The sequence below is a fragment of the Nicotiana tomentosiformis genome, chromosome 1 (genome assembly GCF_000390325.3).
Source record: "Nicotiana tomentosiformis chromosome 1, ASM39032v3, whole genome shotgun sequence".
NCBI lineage: Eukaryota > Viridiplantae > Streptophyta > Magnoliopsida > Solanales > Solanaceae > Nicotiana > Nicotiana tomentosiformis.
Genome location: NC_090812.1, coordinates 128,007,797 through 128,024,209, shown reverse-complemented (window position 1 = coordinate 128,024,209; position 16,413 = coordinate 128,007,797). Strand labels below are relative to the sequence as shown.

General features: G+C 35.4%; 1 protein-coding gene across 1 annotated transcript; it reads left to right on the top strand.

The window, feature by feature from the left end:
- The first annotated feature begins 7,212 nt into the window (after positions 1 to 7,212).
- On the top strand, positions 7,213 to 13,525 carry LOC104110752 (probable E3 ubiquitin-protein ligase BAH1-like). The gene is made up of 6 exons (XM_009620294.4): positions 7,213 to 7,697; positions 10,681 to 10,916; positions 11,023 to 11,271; positions 11,352 to 11,489; positions 12,785 to 12,843; positions 13,002 to 13,525. The coding sequence occupies exons 1-6, from the start codon at positions 7,487 to 7,489 to the stop codon at positions 13,105 to 13,107; spliced, it is 999 nt and encodes a 332-aa protein (XP_009618589.1). The 5' UTR covers positions 7,213 to 7,486; the 3' UTR covers positions 13,108 to 13,525.
- The last annotated feature ends 2,888 nt before the right edge of the window (positions 13,526 to 16,413 follow it).

Below are 16,413 nucleotides of genomic sequence, written 5' to 3'. Positions count from 1 at the left end.
GCAATTGAAACCCAAGTTAAGATCATAAGAGATTAATACACCATTTATTCTTGGAATACATTTCCCCCCAAAAAAAAAGAGATCCTGATATCTACAGTTTCAACTCATGAACTCAAAACACATTGGAAATACTTACAAAGGAGTGCATGGTGATTTACAATTGAAACATGGATTCAAATCATATGCAGTAGTTACAACAACCATCTTTGGACATTTCCCACTAAGGGGAAGCATAATAGGATAGGGTCAATTCGAACGTGACTCGGGTACATAAGCATTTGGGCAAAATCAATCATCGAAAAAAATTTGAAACAGTAGGAATAGAAGTTTGAACAAACCATATCTGGAACTTACGAGGAACTCATGGATTCTGATTCTAGAGAAGAGAGTGTAGACAACATACCTCGTTTGAGCTTACCTTAGGATTACTACGATGATCCACTACTCTTAGCACTTCAATCTATAGCAACATAATCAAATTGAACAACTATTAGGGAGACATTCATAGGTTTAGCCATTATTGGCATTTCGTCAAACATTAAGTGTGCAAATTTTGACTATATAGTTTTTATAGTGGAATTACTTCACCCACAACCAATTTTAAACAACAATCTACCCACAATAGTTCAATATTCTCCATATCACCTTCATTGATACATGCATACCCAATGACATACCCCTAAATCAAGAACCACACCTCACATTCTCTTCACACACCCCAAATTCGAAATAGAGGTATAGGCTTTTGATCACCATCTCATAACCCCCCCCCCCCCCCCCAAGTAATAAAATCTTACTCATAATTTCATAGTAAGACATTGCATGTGATATGGGATAAGATCTTACCTCTTTAATAGAAGACTTCAGAGCTTTCCTTCATGAATTCCCAAGATTAGAGCAAGTAATTGAGGAGTATAATTTGATAGAGCTTCTCCCTCTCTCTCTAAATTGATATCCTCACTCTAAAACATCAAGTTATATCTTATAAAATGACCCCCTAAGGCCTTATATCAGCATAGAGTCGGATTAGAAAATTTAAAAAAATAACCCCCCGAAGTCAATTATGTGTGCAATTCCGTGGTAGCAGAACATAACTGTGTCCAGCAGAATGGACACAAAATTGTATATCAATTCTACGATGCAATTATGCGGTAGTAGAATGGATATGCGGGCAGCATAATGGCTACAAAATGGACTTCAAATTCTAGGTTGGGTCTGGTCAGATCCGCGATGCAATTTCGCAGTAGCAGAATGGATGTGCGACCAGCAGAATGGCCACAAAATAGTCTTCAAATTTGAGTTGCTTCTGATTCATTCCCTGGTGATTCCGTGGTCAGCGGAACAGATCGTCGATAGCATAATGGACCACAGAATCGCCATTTTCTACAAATTCTTTTACCAACTACACAATCCAATAATTCATACTGTGGCACATTAGCTTACCTTGGAACCATAAAACTTAAATCCTTGGCGAATTTTTATGGGGCCTTACAATAACAGAGCAAACATAATATACAACTAAATGACCAAAAGAAAGGTTGAGGTTCACTGACCTTCTTTTGGGCAGCAAACCAAACCAAAGAGCCTCTTGTTTTTAGCCGTTAAGACTCTGAACTCAAACTCGAATAGTAGGCAAAACTCAGAATCGGAGAAGAAACAAATAAAGCAGTGAGTAATCTAGGGTTTAATTCTCTTTCATTTTTCCGTGTTGTATTAGGTGGTAGGTTATTGTTAGGTGAGAGCATTGAAAGCCCCAATTTATAGTAGCCATTGAAGCCTTAGGATTTCAAACAAATTCAAACTCGGTAGTGGAGAGTGACGATTACTAGATGATGCAAGCACGATCGAGTGAAATCAGAAACAAACAGAAGGGAAAAATCAATGAGAGTTTTACCTGAGAAGAGGGAATGTGACCGTTCATGGCAAAACCCATCGGGTAAAGCCCCAATGTAAAGAGGTCATTGTATTTGACCTCTGGACCTCGAATAATCATGATGAGGTTCTGAGATATACTCATGCATGCTTCGATTTAACAAAGCACAAGGGAAATCTGGAGATTTGAAGTTGCATCTTTGAGTCTTAGGGTTTCAGATTAGGGATTTCGAATTCATGTGATGAAACGAGAATGAAATCAGCGAGATTCGCGGTTGGGAAAGACAGAAAGGATGAATTCATGGTTGATTTGTTGACCTTGCATGGATTTGTGCAAGGTTTTGTGGTTGATGGAGGCTGGAAGGACGAGAGAAAGAAGAGAGAAAAGGGAAATGGGTTGGCAGGGTCAATAGAGAAATGATTTTAGGGTTTGGGTAGGTTTAGGTCGTCTCTGGGGTTAAGAATGAGAGACGGAACGGGAGCCGTTGGATAATTTGATCAACGACTCCGATTTTTTGAGAGTTGGGAATTTTAAAAACAATCTTATGGGAAAACTCGATGGACGTTGGATTCTTGGATCCAACGGCAGAGATAAAACAAGATGGGCTTTTAAAATATATGGGAAAACGAGATTAATCCTGGTCCGTTGATGATATAAATCAACGGCCAGGATGGGTTGTGTTTATTTTGTGAGTGGATTGGGACAGTGACATGGCAATCTCTGATTGGTTCATGGAGATAGGGATGGATTGCCAAGGTGGAGTGAGGAGGTGTTTGGAGTGGGTTAAATTAGGATTGGACTTGGGTATTGGGCTAGAAATAATTTTAAAAATGACCATTTTACATTTAATTAGAAAATTGCAATTATAGCCTTTTTAATCTTTGACCCCTTTAAAATTAATTTAAATAAACGTAATTACTTTCAATAAATGTTGTAGAAATTATAAATATCAAATACACTACTAATTACCGTAATTAATTAATTATTTATAAAAATACCTTACTTTCCAAATTATGATATTAATTTCGAATTATTGAAGTAGTAGGCTAATTAACTAAAAATTAAGGAATAACTTATTAAATTAATTATAAAACCTATGTAATGTATATAAAGATTATTTTAATAATCTCAAAGTAGTAAGTATGATATATTTTGTAATTATATAATACTAAATTATTAATTTCAACACTATTAATTACTAATTTTATGAAAAATAGGTATTGATTAAAAAATATTTTCAACACATTTATTGTAAATCATTAAGTATAAATAAATTAATTTTAAAAGGGAGGGTCAAAATTGGTCGTCAACACTAGAATTTTCTAAAACCCGGTGTCACAAGTGCACGAGCAAACTAGTAGAATATACAAAACCTCCTACAACTACTGTCTGAAGTAGGATAGACAGAAAAGTAAATATAACAATGAGGAGACTCCGGGTGCTGCAGAATGCAGCATAGAAAGCAGCTCACCACTAAGTCTCTAGGTAGCGGGGATACGCGCCTGACTGACCACCAGATGCACCTGCCTCTGATCCCTGTACGATTAGTGCAGAATTGTAGCGTGAGTACATAAACAATATGTACCCAGTAAGTATCTTGTCTAACCTCAAAGAAGTAGTAACGAGGGGCTGATATCGACACTTACTAGAGGTCAATAAATAAAGTATAGGAATCATAAATAGGCATGAAATACAACAATAACAGTGGAATAACAAACAGTAAATAATGATTCTTAAACATAATATCAATTTAAAATCTCCAACTATCACATGCCAAGTCTTTAACACATGAGAGCCAACAAGTAATTTTCAACTCTCAGATCAAGAAAGAAATATCAAGTATAATCGGACTCCGAGCAATATCACGCACGATTTATTGCGAGGTCTTATGGCCCGATCCAGAATAGTGTGTACACTGTCGAGGGTTGACCAGCGTGAACCATAGATGCATCTAATATACTGTCAAGGCATTCAGCCCGATCCACAAGAATAAAGAAAACTCTACAAACTCCGAGCAATGACTACTACATAGGAATAGTACTCAAAGAAGGCATGATTTCCGCTAACAATCAAGTATTCCGCCAAAACTCAAAGTAAAGAAGCTCAGTCTCCTGAAATCCTTTATCCAATTTCAACTATAAATACAAGTAATTAAACTAACAAGTTGGGTGAAAATAATACAAGTAATGCATGGTAAAGTCTTAAGTCTACACAGACATAAGCATGATTTTAGCTACGTACGGATTCTTATACTTAGGCAAGAGACTTACTTCGTTTCCAAATCCACTTTCCGATCCATAAATCACACTAAAAGCCTCAAGTCGGTGCTGAGCAATCCGAAACTCAATGTGCTAGATGAAAAAACCGCTCCAAAGAGCTCTAAATCGGACACAAGTTGAGAGAAATGAACAAAATAAGCCAAAGTTCCATTTTTAATCAAGGCTACTGCCCAGAAATCCTTCTTCACGATCGCGAAAATGCCTATGCGATCGCGAAGCCAAAACTTCCAAGGCCCTGAAAGACCTTCTTCGCGATTGCGACAGGGCCCATGCGATCGCGACAGCCAATCCCTCCATTTATCGCGAACGCGACACGCCAATCGCGAATGTGAAGGGCATTGGCCCTCTGAACCTTCGCGAATGTGACCGTTTGATCGCGAACGTAAATAATAAAATGCCTAGCCCCCCAATTCTTTCTCCATGAACGCGATACCACCTCTGCATTTGCGGAGAAGGAAACCAAAACTAGCATATCAACAATTTTAGACTTAGCTCCGGGTGGTCCCAAACTCACCCGGGATCCCGTTCAACTGCACCAACAAGTGAATAAATATAATATGGACCTGCTCAAACTCTCAGAACATGTAAAACAACATCGAAACTAAGAATCGCACCCCAAAACTAAATTAATCAACTTATGAAGTTCAAACTTCTTCAACTAGCTCCGAACGCGTTAAATCATACTTAGACAACTCGTAATGACGCCAAATTTTGCGTACAAGTCATAAATCACCATACGGACTTATTCCCAAGATTGGAATCCGAACGGACCTCGATAACACCAAAGTCTATTTCAAACGAAATTTAAAGAACTTGAAAACCTTCAATGCGCCAACTTTCAACATTAAGCGCCGAAATGCTCCCGGATCACCCGAAACTCGATCCAAACATACACCCAAGTCCAAAATCATCATACGAACCTATAGGAACCATCAAATCCTGGTACCGATGTCGTTTACTCAAAATGTTGACTCAAGTCAAATTTGGCCATTTTAGGCCACTATTAAGGAACTAGGTGTTCCAATTTCAACCCGAAGCCTTCTGAACCTGAACCAACCATCCCCGCAAGTCATAAAACAGTAAAAGCACATATAGATTGGAGAGTCTTAATTAGAGGAAGGGAGATCTAAAAAGTTAAACCACCAATCGGGTCGTTACACCTATATAAATATATGGTCCCATTTATAAATTAATAATTCTTTAAAATTACAAAAATATCTAAGACAATTTAGTGAAATATGATTCTAGTGTTTTTTGTTTTTTCTTAAAATTTAAATCTAGTTGAAACTCTTCTCTAACTTTTCTTATTGCAGCCAAAAGTTCCGGTGTAGTCTTCTCGAACTGCACCAAAATATTGTGAAGAGTTCTCGACGCGATAAGTGCGTCCTTACATGTAACTGGTTCCAAAGGTATTGTATTGTCTTCAACTTCATCATCAATATTGTTTTCTCCGATGGTATCCATAATTTTCTCTAAGCTCTGGACCTCTGAACATGTATCATTTTCAGCCGGATAATCCAACAGGCTATTGACATCCATTTTATTGCTATAACCGAGATCATTAATCATGACCTCAAGTTCATTAATCTGTCATTGTTGATTTTGTGATACCTTTTAGATGAGAAGCCATTGTTGGGTACGGTTTGAAGAAATTCTCTACGTTGCTTATATAGTTTATTCTCTCACCATCATACATTGAATATTTTTATTAAAAATATAATGAATAATATTTTATTATTAAGAAACAATGAACGTTACAATGATTTATTAATTACAATGAATAAACAATAAACATTACAATGAATCATTCAATAAGAAAAAATATTACAATGAATCATACATCATACATTGTACTTTATATATAATTAATTTATTTTTTATATTAATTCAATAAATATGATACATAAATTAGTAAGATACAATGATTTTGATGTAATCAAAATTAACCTTTATTGAATCTCTAAAATACTCTTTAAATTAATAATTAATTTATCAATTAAATAATACCTCTACAAAATAATAATATTTCATGATCCCGACAATATTAATTTAGAAGGGTTCTACTGTAATTAGTTTTATATAATTTAATTATCTTAGTAATAATAAAAATAAAAATATATAGAAAGATTTTTTATGAAAAATTGTGTTTCATTCTCTGGTTATATACAAATACAAATACTACTAAATACTATTATTAGATATAACTTATCCCAATGTTCATAACTATTCTACTCTCCAACTCAACTTCAAATTTTAAACTACTATCGAATGACACTGTATAATTGCATGATATACAAAGTTTAATAATATGTATATAAGTTTTTAAATAATATGGGGTACACGCGTAAAACGTGTACCGTAAGACTAGTATAGTAAATAACCATCAAGTATTAATAATAAATATAATTTTAATTGCCGAATCTTATTCTATAAGTATATTATTTTGTGTTGCAATTGGATCATTTTGTCACTAAACATGTTTGTTTTAGAGATTGCTGGGCGACTTTTGAATTTTTATATGGGGATCTTTTGCAAATACCCACCCACCATAAACTATTTACCCACCCCGGACCCATAAAGTTTTCTTCCTACCAAGCCGAGCCGAGCCGAGCCGAGCCCAACCAACCCAAGCCGAACCAAGCCAAATCATACTAAGTTAGGTTAGGTAATTAGTTTTAACGGGATAGATATATATCGTAAATAGTTTTTAAATGGGTAGAGAAGGATAATTATTTTAAGCTCAATGGGTATTTTGCATAAATTATTTTTTTTTTGTATGGTGTATAATTTTGGGCTATACAATTATATATAAGTAAAAACAAATATAGTAAAATTGCACTATTATATAATACTAATAAGATATAACATGTGAAATTCAATAATTCAAAGGTATGCAATGAATATATGTGCTGAAATTTTATAAATATTTTTATCTAAATAAGTATGAATTATGATATTTTCTAAAATAAATATTCTCGAGTTATAATTTTTGACTGCAAGAAAAGTAAAAGTGACAGAAATAAAAACACATGCATGACTTGTGATATTTGCCACCGCGTGCACGACATGCAACAAGCTGTTTCTTGGTTTCCCTGCTATACATAAAGACCTAAATTTAACGAATGACCAGCTAAGCTTGCCCGCAGCTACACGCCAATATTTGAAACCAAAGAAAAGATTCTCAGATTACCATAATCCCACCCCCTATTTATTTACCACTCCACAACAAAGATATTCATGATCTTCAATTTGTGCGGAATTGGAAATTTCTGAATTAATCGGGTTGGGTCTGAGAAGAATAAGAAGAAGATATTGTTAAGGATTTAATTTAATCATGAAGTTTGGAGAAACTTTTATGGAGTATCTGCAGGGCGATCAAGGGAAAGTTTCGGACAAATATTCGCCGCATGTTGAATACAAAAGGCTGAAGAAGGTTCTCAAGAGTTGCAGAGCTTGTAGGGCTTCGGCTCTAAAGGAATCCAATTCTAATGGAGAAGAAGATGATCATGAAACTTCGAATTTGTGCCAATTTGAGTCTTGCCAATGTACGTATTGTTTCTTTCCTCCTCTTTTTAATTTGTGGGTAAATTTTATATTCAGGGACTGGGGGGTTGGAGGAGGTCTGTTGTGGATCAAAACGCACTTGCATTAATAGGAGTTATACCTAGTAACCTTCCAAATTTGTTTTTATGGTTTGCCCATTCCGGTATTCTGTGTGGTGAGAATATATAATAAATTGGATATTTGCCTGAGATGAGGTTAAATGGAGCGAAATCAGTGATGATTCATAAAGCTTCAGAAATGTCTAATCTCACATATTTGACTATAATTTTGTAGTCGTGAAATAGTTACGTTGAACTTAGGAGGTGTTAAGTTGGCTGAACCTTTGTACTCATGTTTGATAGCTCCATCTATTTTAACACATGCTATACAAGGTTTTTCAGAGTAAAATTTGGAAGCTACAAAATTTAGGGAGAAATTTGTGGGCATTAGATTGTTTTCTTTATATGTTGGAAAGTATAAACAGGGACATTAATTATTTTTGAGTTATGTATGATAGTGAAAAGAGAAAGGAAATGATAGGAACAAGATATAAAAATTAGACATTTGATACCTCCTAAAGGAGGAAACCAGAGGCAATTTTTATGTGAAGTATGTAATTGCAACTGAAAGCTCAACCAAGACTAGCTTAACTTGGCCAACTTAAGATTATGGCTAGTGGAGAATATTCTCTTTGTACAAGGTATCTGTGTGCATCGAGTGAGCCCCTACGTAGAAAGAGCAGAAGGACAATCATAAAGGTGTAATCTATAGATTAGATAAAGCAGAACTTCCCATTTAAATTAGGCCAGTAGTCATATATAGCAATACTTAATATGAAGTCTATTTCATGAGAATAAACCCATCGTTGAGCTCTATCGTCTATACTTAGGACCCCAATTTTTTTGCCACTGAGGGGTAGTTGTTGTTGTTGTGAGTATCAGGAAAGATTTATCACCTCTACCTTGATCTGGCTTGTTCAGCGGTAACTCAATTTCCATAAGAATAATGATAAGATCTACCAACCTTGTTATTGGCGTCTTAAAGATTGCGACCCAGGTGTTGCCTTTTAGATTGTGTTTGATACTAGAGGGTATTACGACATTGGGTTCAGACAGATTTCGTGTTATGCAGGCAGAAACCTGATGTGTCATGGTTGATAATGAGTTGGCGGATAATATTAGGAGCACAGATGATTCAACTGTTTTATTCAAACTGGACTTTGAGAATGCCTGTGAGAGGGGTTAAAGGAGCTTTCTGGATAAGGATGGGCAAAAGAAGAGGTAGTCACTACAGAAAGTGCATTATGGCTTGCTAATTACTCTCTCATTGATGACTATTCTAACTCTACGCATTTCTGCCTCTTTTGTTGATTATGTTGATGGTATATGTGGTTAGCAGATTGCTCAGGAGGACTGAAGAGAGGAATGTAGGATGCTGGGGACAGGGTTATTACTTCCAGTTTGCAATTTTGCAGATATAACCCTCTTATTTTCTGTCATGATTGGAGCAGCTTTACGAACAGTTTTCTTTCTTCATGTCGTGATGTTTTCGAACAAGGGCTTTGAGAAGTTTCAGAGACTGTGTACATGAGCATTACAATCACATTTAGGTCATCTTTCTCAGACAATCCAACAACAAATTGCTTGACCCCCCCCCCCCCCCTCAAAATTTGGATTTATTCTAGACTGTTTGAGAAGTTCACTTTGATAATTCCTCCAAGGGGTAATCTTATAGACATGAAGAGTACAGGCTTTTAGAAAGTGGTTTTGAAATAAGTCACTGCATCTCCGTAAAAGGCATTGGAAACATCCTGATTATTTTATTCTAAGCTATTAGAAATGCATTAATAGAGATATCGTGATAATATTTGCATTAATTCGAAAATGGAGATCTACAGTATTTTCTGCAAGTGTACTACTAGGTAAAACTAAGTCCATTAGGATACCCTAAAAGCTCTTGATGTAAGCACTGAAGCGAAAATCAAACAGTAAACACAAAGTACAGAGAGATAAAAATTTGAGAAAGAAAGGATAGAATCAATTAGAAGATGCACTTAATCCACCTAAGAAAGAACACTTGGACATATTAATTAGCAAACAACTAATGGGAATCAAACCAAGGATGGGGAAGAGAAATTGAACTCATACATGGAATTCTTACCTCAAGAATTCAAGATTGGTTCAATTGAAGAGATACAAGAGTTTTCCCTCAAAATTCACAAGGAGTAACCTTCACCAATATCCAAAAACTATCTTGGAAAATCAAAGACTGATGAACAATTAATTCTTAGGAATTACTAAAATATCCCTAAACTAGGCCTTAAATAAGCTTGGACCAAAATTAGTCTTCTTTTTGGTTTCTTCCCGCCCTGAGCCTTGACTTTCTTCCTTCAAACATCCATTTGAGCGTATTGTAAATCTTATGGTCTTCCTTCCAAGCTCTTTTGAAACACTCCAAACTCTTGATGTTAAGATGGAAGCCTCCACTCTCATGAGTGCCACTTGTGCGTACATCAATCCTTTTGAGTCTGAGCAAATGAATCTTCAGGAATTAAAATCATTTTTTAGAAAGCATTCTTATCTAAATGAACTCTAGCAATGCAGCTGTTCATATATATATGTTTCCTAGATTTTCATATCTTTTTCACTGTCAATGTACAAGTTATAACAGGTAGTATTGTGCATATGCAACAGTGAGCATTGTAAGAGCATTTGCTGCATTGGTATATCCAGAAATAGGATCTTGTTGCAGTTAGTAATGAGTATTTTGGACCCAAAATTTTCCCTTTTTCTTCTTATTTTCATTACATTTTGCAGGTTCTTTTTCATTCATTTTAGTTTATACCTTAAGATAGCATTTCTTTTCGCTAGTTTTGCGGGATCCATAGACTTTCCTTTTAAATTTTTGGAACCTTTTACATTTAACATGCTTCATTTGATTCTGCTCTGCGACAGCCTTTAACTATGAACTTTTGAATTCTTCTAGTGTGTGATCAGAAGTTCTTTTCTGAATTGAAGAAGGAGGCTTCTGATATTGCTGGTTGCTTCAGTTCTAGAGTGAGAAGACTTCTCCAACTTCATACTGCTCCTGGTATGCAAAAGTACTTGCGCCAATGTTTCAAGAATGATCAGCAGGCCATGATGCAAGAGTGCCAAATATTAATTGAATATGCAATGATGAATGCTATTGCTATGCAAAAGATTCTTAAGAAATATGATAAAGTAAGTGACAGTTTCATATGTGTCGTGTTTTTCTTGAGCAGCAGTTTGATGTGAAACCTTTTTTCACTTTATTCTTTTCTTTTTAAACGGGCACATATTTATGCAGGTTCATTGCTCGGTGAATGGGAGGAACTTTAAATCGAAGATGCGTGCTGAACGCCTAGAGATTCTACAATCACCATGGTTGATTGAACTAGGGGCTTTATATTTGAATTTCAATGAATCAAATGGTGGGAAGTCAAATGAGCTTTTCAGTCAATTTTCTTGCAATCTCAGTGATACAGAACCTATTATGACTTTGATGTTTCCAGATTCTGTAAAACTAGAGTACGATCTGACTTGTCCAATCTGCTTGGTAAGAAATTCACTTGATAAAACCATGATATTTGTATCCTTTCCTTGGCATGATATCACTCACTTGTTCATGATTTCTAGGATATGGTCTTCAATCCATACGCTTTAGGCTGTGGGCATCTTTTCTGCAAATCTTGTGCCTGCTCTGCAGCTTCTGTGATGATTTTCCAAGGCGTTAAGGCTGCAAGTAAGGAGTCAAAATGTCCAGTTTGCAGAGAGGTAGGCTTTTCTTTGCACTATTATACAATCTTATATTTCTCAGTAGTTTTCCTGTCACTTTGAGAGCATATATTGTACAGTACCATCATTACTTAATAATTGTAGAGTGCACGTTATGTGTGTGTATATATATATATATATAGCAAACGTATCTTCTTTAACTCTTCTCCTCAAACTCTGTTCATATATGGCATATTTTGTAACAAACTATGTAATCTAGTAAGCTTTGCATCCTTCATATAACTATGTATGTCCTATCTAGCAAATACAAAAAAGAGAAATAGATGAACCAAGATACAAATTTGTCGAATTGAAAATACCACTTAGAATTTCTAGTTTAGCCCACTTAAGTTCCTGGTAGTCTTCATAATGAAGCTCAATTTGATTTTTGAAAATCAGCTTCTCAGTTAGCCCCCCTGTGTTAATATCGAATGACTCTGAGGGCAAGCATGTCTTTCAGTTTGGAAAAGAATCTTGAGAATCTATTTGCAAAACCTCTCAAGATGGTCTCAGTTTCACAAGCTAATTTAAGATGTATTTCCAGAAGAACGAGGTAGAACTTTGTTTTACCATTTTATTGTACAATAACATTGCCTCCTATTGATAGATTCTTCCAATCTTTACTTTTCACCACTATCATAACCACTGCCAGCATGTCCTCCTCCACCCTTTACAATTGTCACATGCTGCCAACCTCTATGTCTAAAACCAAAATAAATAATCTGGATTTTTCTGTGGTAGAACATTTTCAATGGAAATATTTTCTATTGAACGGAATCACACCTTACCAAAAATGAAAGCACTTCTATGCTGTCTACTAGAAGTGGAGAAATATGAAGCAGTATAAAAAAGGTTTATTCAAGAGCCATATTATGCCAATAGAGTAGAAAAAAATAATTGCTTAAAGTAGTACACAGGAGTGTAGCTCAACTGAGACATTAAAGAAATCATTCCACAACGGATTCTGCTCCCTTGGTGGTTGAACATTTAAGAGCAATTAAAGTGGGAATGGGAGGTGCACTCAAGCTTGAGCAGAATAGTAAGTGGCTATCGGCCCCTGAAGAATGAATTAATCAGCTTCTTGTTTAAATGAGATCTACTATCATTAATTCTCGGACAAAAGAAGCCTTCTATTCCCATTATTATCCTCTTCTCTGTGAGGTGAGGGTTTTCTTGTCAATATCTGGATTCTTACGTAAAAAGCTCTTATTGAAGCTTTACTGAAGCTCATCTAGTTACCTTCACTCTCCAAATAAATAAATAAAAGAGAAATAAGAATTATTTTACTGTTGCAGGTTGGAACTTATGCTAATGCCGTGCATATGATGGAATTAGATTTGCTTCTGAAGAAAAGGTCAGTTCATAGAGAGAGTAATGGAGTATATATTTTTTCTTTATCTACAGGGATGTCATTTGCTTATTCCTCACTTATTCATACTCAAAACTTTTACAAAAGGGGGTTGTGTCTTTGACTTCTTAGCTTATAATGTGTGACGATTGTTGAATTTTCAGATATAAGCAGTATTGGAAGGAAAGACATGCTTCTGAACGAGCTGAAACAGTGAAGCAATCGAGGCAGTACTGGGATCTCCAAACGAGATATGTTATTGGTTATTAGATACTGTGTTCATTAATCCGATATCAGCTTTTGGCCGATTCATCTATCTTAACATAACAGCATATGAACGCGATGGAGCAGTCTGGAGGATCTATTTTCTCTGAGCTCCAACTTTTTGAGGGGAAAAAAATCACTTCATGTGGACATTAGCAAATAATCACCATCTGGTCTTTTTGGTTCATTTAGATGAATATTCTTGACACTGCTAGGTTTCTGATTCCTAGATTATTGGAGTTTGCCAAAGTGGCTCGAATTCAGCACTGTGATTGAATGTTTTCCGTGCCCTTTATTTGCAAATTTTCTGAGACATCATCACAATCAGGAAAGCGGCAATTTTGAGTTGGATGTCAGATGTAACGTCGTCAATCAGGGCCTTAATAAAGTTTATCCTTAAATAAAGTTCGTTTTTTCTGTCTCTCATCTGTTTTCTTCTTTCCTTCATGCTATATAAAGTTCTCACTTGTCACAAGCTTAAAATTTTTGTCCCGATTTGCTGCCTTTTAAACTTGCTGCTTGCGCTAAGTTTCATTTTGTAAAATCATGTGTCAGTTCAATTCTTTCCCCTTTTCTTTTTTCCCATGACTTATCGCATATTTTGCTGAAAAGGTAGGGGATGAGACATAACTCCCAAAGGTTTTGCTAATTTCTCTAATCAAGCGAGCAACAATTCACACGTAATTATGAATATCCTTTCCTTCCCGAAAGATGAGAGTAAAACAATCTTATAACTAATATGACAAATTTTTAACTAAAATCAAAATATTGGTTTATGATAACACCCAATTTTACTCTTCTCAACACAATTTTTATCCTCTAAAGACGAGATTGCTTTTCAACAAGTATTATTCAACTCCTATTTTCAACTTATTCATCATAATCATGCTAAATCAATCAAAGAGGGACGGACGTAGCATCTCATTAGTCATTATGGTAATTAATTAGTGGTCAATGACACTAACTTCTTTTCCAGCAATCTAAAAATAAAATTAATGTGATACTTCTTTCTTTTCTTTTTCTTCTTCTTCTCCATTCTCCTCCTCTTCTTTTGATCCAAATGATCCATGTAGACTCATATATTTTCCGACTTTGAGATGTTTTAATAACACTTCTTAAAAGTCATCGAAGCATATCATTGTTTAAGTTCCATATTGAGTTTTGGTTCTATAATATGAAAAAAATGGGAGTCATTTGCTTATTCTTTTTAATCATTAAAATATTGTTAACCTTGAAAATGTATATGAATATACGTTTTTTTATTAGATTAATGCGAGGGACTAATGATCATGCATGTATTATGAAGAAAATTTTACACATAAGAATATTTCAATAGATAGTAAATTCGTCAATTTGGTTAATTATTGGTAAACATATATTGGCTTATGGAAAAGTGTAATCATAACTCTAATAATTGAATGGATATTGCATGTGTATTTCACATGTCAAGAAAGAAAATCCGCCAAAACCAAAAATACCAATAAAATGGAACCAAAAAAAAAAAATTAGTTTGGTGATTAAAAACTGACCCAAATCAAACACATAACACCCGTAACCACAAAGCGAGAACCATTGGAAGGACCGAAGAAGACGACTTTGTTGAAATACAAGAGGTGAGAAAGAGAAAAGGGCAAAACTTGAACTTAATCCCACAGCTTCAACACACTGATCGTGACTGTTTGGCGCAACAATCAAGATTACCTACAATTCCATGTAATGTACGTGTGTGTCTTAGTTTTATATTTTTAAGAACATACAAGCCATCTATCACTTTCTGAGAATGGAATAAAGAACACTTCCACGTTGGAAAATGTAAATCGGAATCATAGAATTCTTTTATACAATGAATCAGAAAAGAGAAGGTACTCTGTCATGATGGATGAAGAATTTGGGCTCAAGGATAATATTAGGCCGTTTGAAGAGGCAAGAATTAGCAGAATTGGCCCAACTAGCTAGGAGAAGCAAGAGAACTAAAAGACTACCTCAAAGGCTTTTGGGCTATAACTAGGATCCGGGTTGATAAACCGGGTACATGTAATAGGAATACTAGTAAGGGCGCAGGAATAGTTAAATAGCAGAATAGTATCAACAGTAGGGTATGCTGAATATTGTAGAAATTTTTTTCTCTGGTCTCTCTCCCTCGACTATTTCTTCCGTGGCTCTGTCTTCCTATCCTATTTCTTTCTGTTTCCATTCTTAGTTATTGTACTTTTCAGTGTAATTCCTTTGTTATCGGTATCAATATATCAATCTGTTATATCTGTATTTGGTCGTGGATATTGCATTCATAACATACTCAACCTGGAACAAGGGAGTACTAAGTAGAGTTGAGGCTTAAAAGTTTTTTATGAATGACTCGAAACTAGCAAATCTATGTCGTATTACATAATATTAAAGATCTCATGGACGCTAATGCTTCCTGCCTTTCTTATCAAAGCTCTCCCAGTTGAATAATCTTACAAGCTACAAAGCACTTTATTATCAGTAAACGACAATAACAATGTGAAACAAGAATGTCTCCCCCGGAGAATAAATTGACCCAAATGAAAGAAAGGGGAAAGGAAAATAACATTCTTTCAGACAGACATTCAACAACACTTTTTAAGAACTTCTCGAGATTGGCCAAAAACTCTGAGTGTTGTCATTTGTAATTCCTGTTGCTCTCTGAAACCACTGTCATTGTACAATGGATCAATCCTCATTTGAAATACTCATTTCAGCTCAACGCCCAGAGCCTCGTCTGAGTTATTCATTTCAGCCTCAGCACACAAATCAAGCCATTTGCAAAGGGAAGTTGTACACGGGAATCAGCATATATCAAGATGAAAAATAAAAGAACGTCTGTCGCAAATTCCACCTAGGTCAGGGAGAGTTGGGATATCTTGAGGATGAACCTTGATGATATCATCTGACCGCGTCAGAGAATGGAGCATTGGTTCCTACTTTACTTAAAACAACTCTTACAACTGCAACCTCCAACAGCACTTGGATTAGTAGATACCTGGACATATATAAAAAGAGACTTTCAGTAGCTAAAGACATCAATTGCCTAATCCCAGGATGGTTGTTCTACTTCTCTACGGTTGGTCCTAGTCAAGAGGCTGAGAAAGGTATAGTTGTCCTATTACCATTTTTAGATTGTTTTGAAATATTTTCCACTTTCATCAAATGGAAAGTTCTATTACATTTTACTACCATAAAAGTTCTATTTTTTTCACTTTTCCTCTTAAAACAACTTAAACACTATTCTACAGAGTCTAAAGGCCAAATACATAATAGGACCAATCAGGAGATCCCAAGCCAAAAGACTAG

What these genes read in the sequence shown, in the direction of transcription:
- LOC104110752 (XM_009620294.4), top strand. Translation starts at nt 7,487, where the DNA reads ATGAAGTTTGGAGAAACTTTTATGGAGTATCTGCAGGGCGATCAAGGG. An exon ending in TTCTTAAGAAATATGATAAA is followed by an intron (nt 10,917 to 11,022) that starts GTAAGTGACAGT and finishes ATATTTATGCAG; the next exon opens with GTTCATTGCTCGGTGAATGG. An exon ending in GATTTGCTTCTGAAGAAAAG is followed by an intron (nt 12,844 to 13,001) that starts GTCAGTTCATAG and finishes TTGAATTTTCAG; the next exon opens with ATATAAGCAGTATTGGAAGG.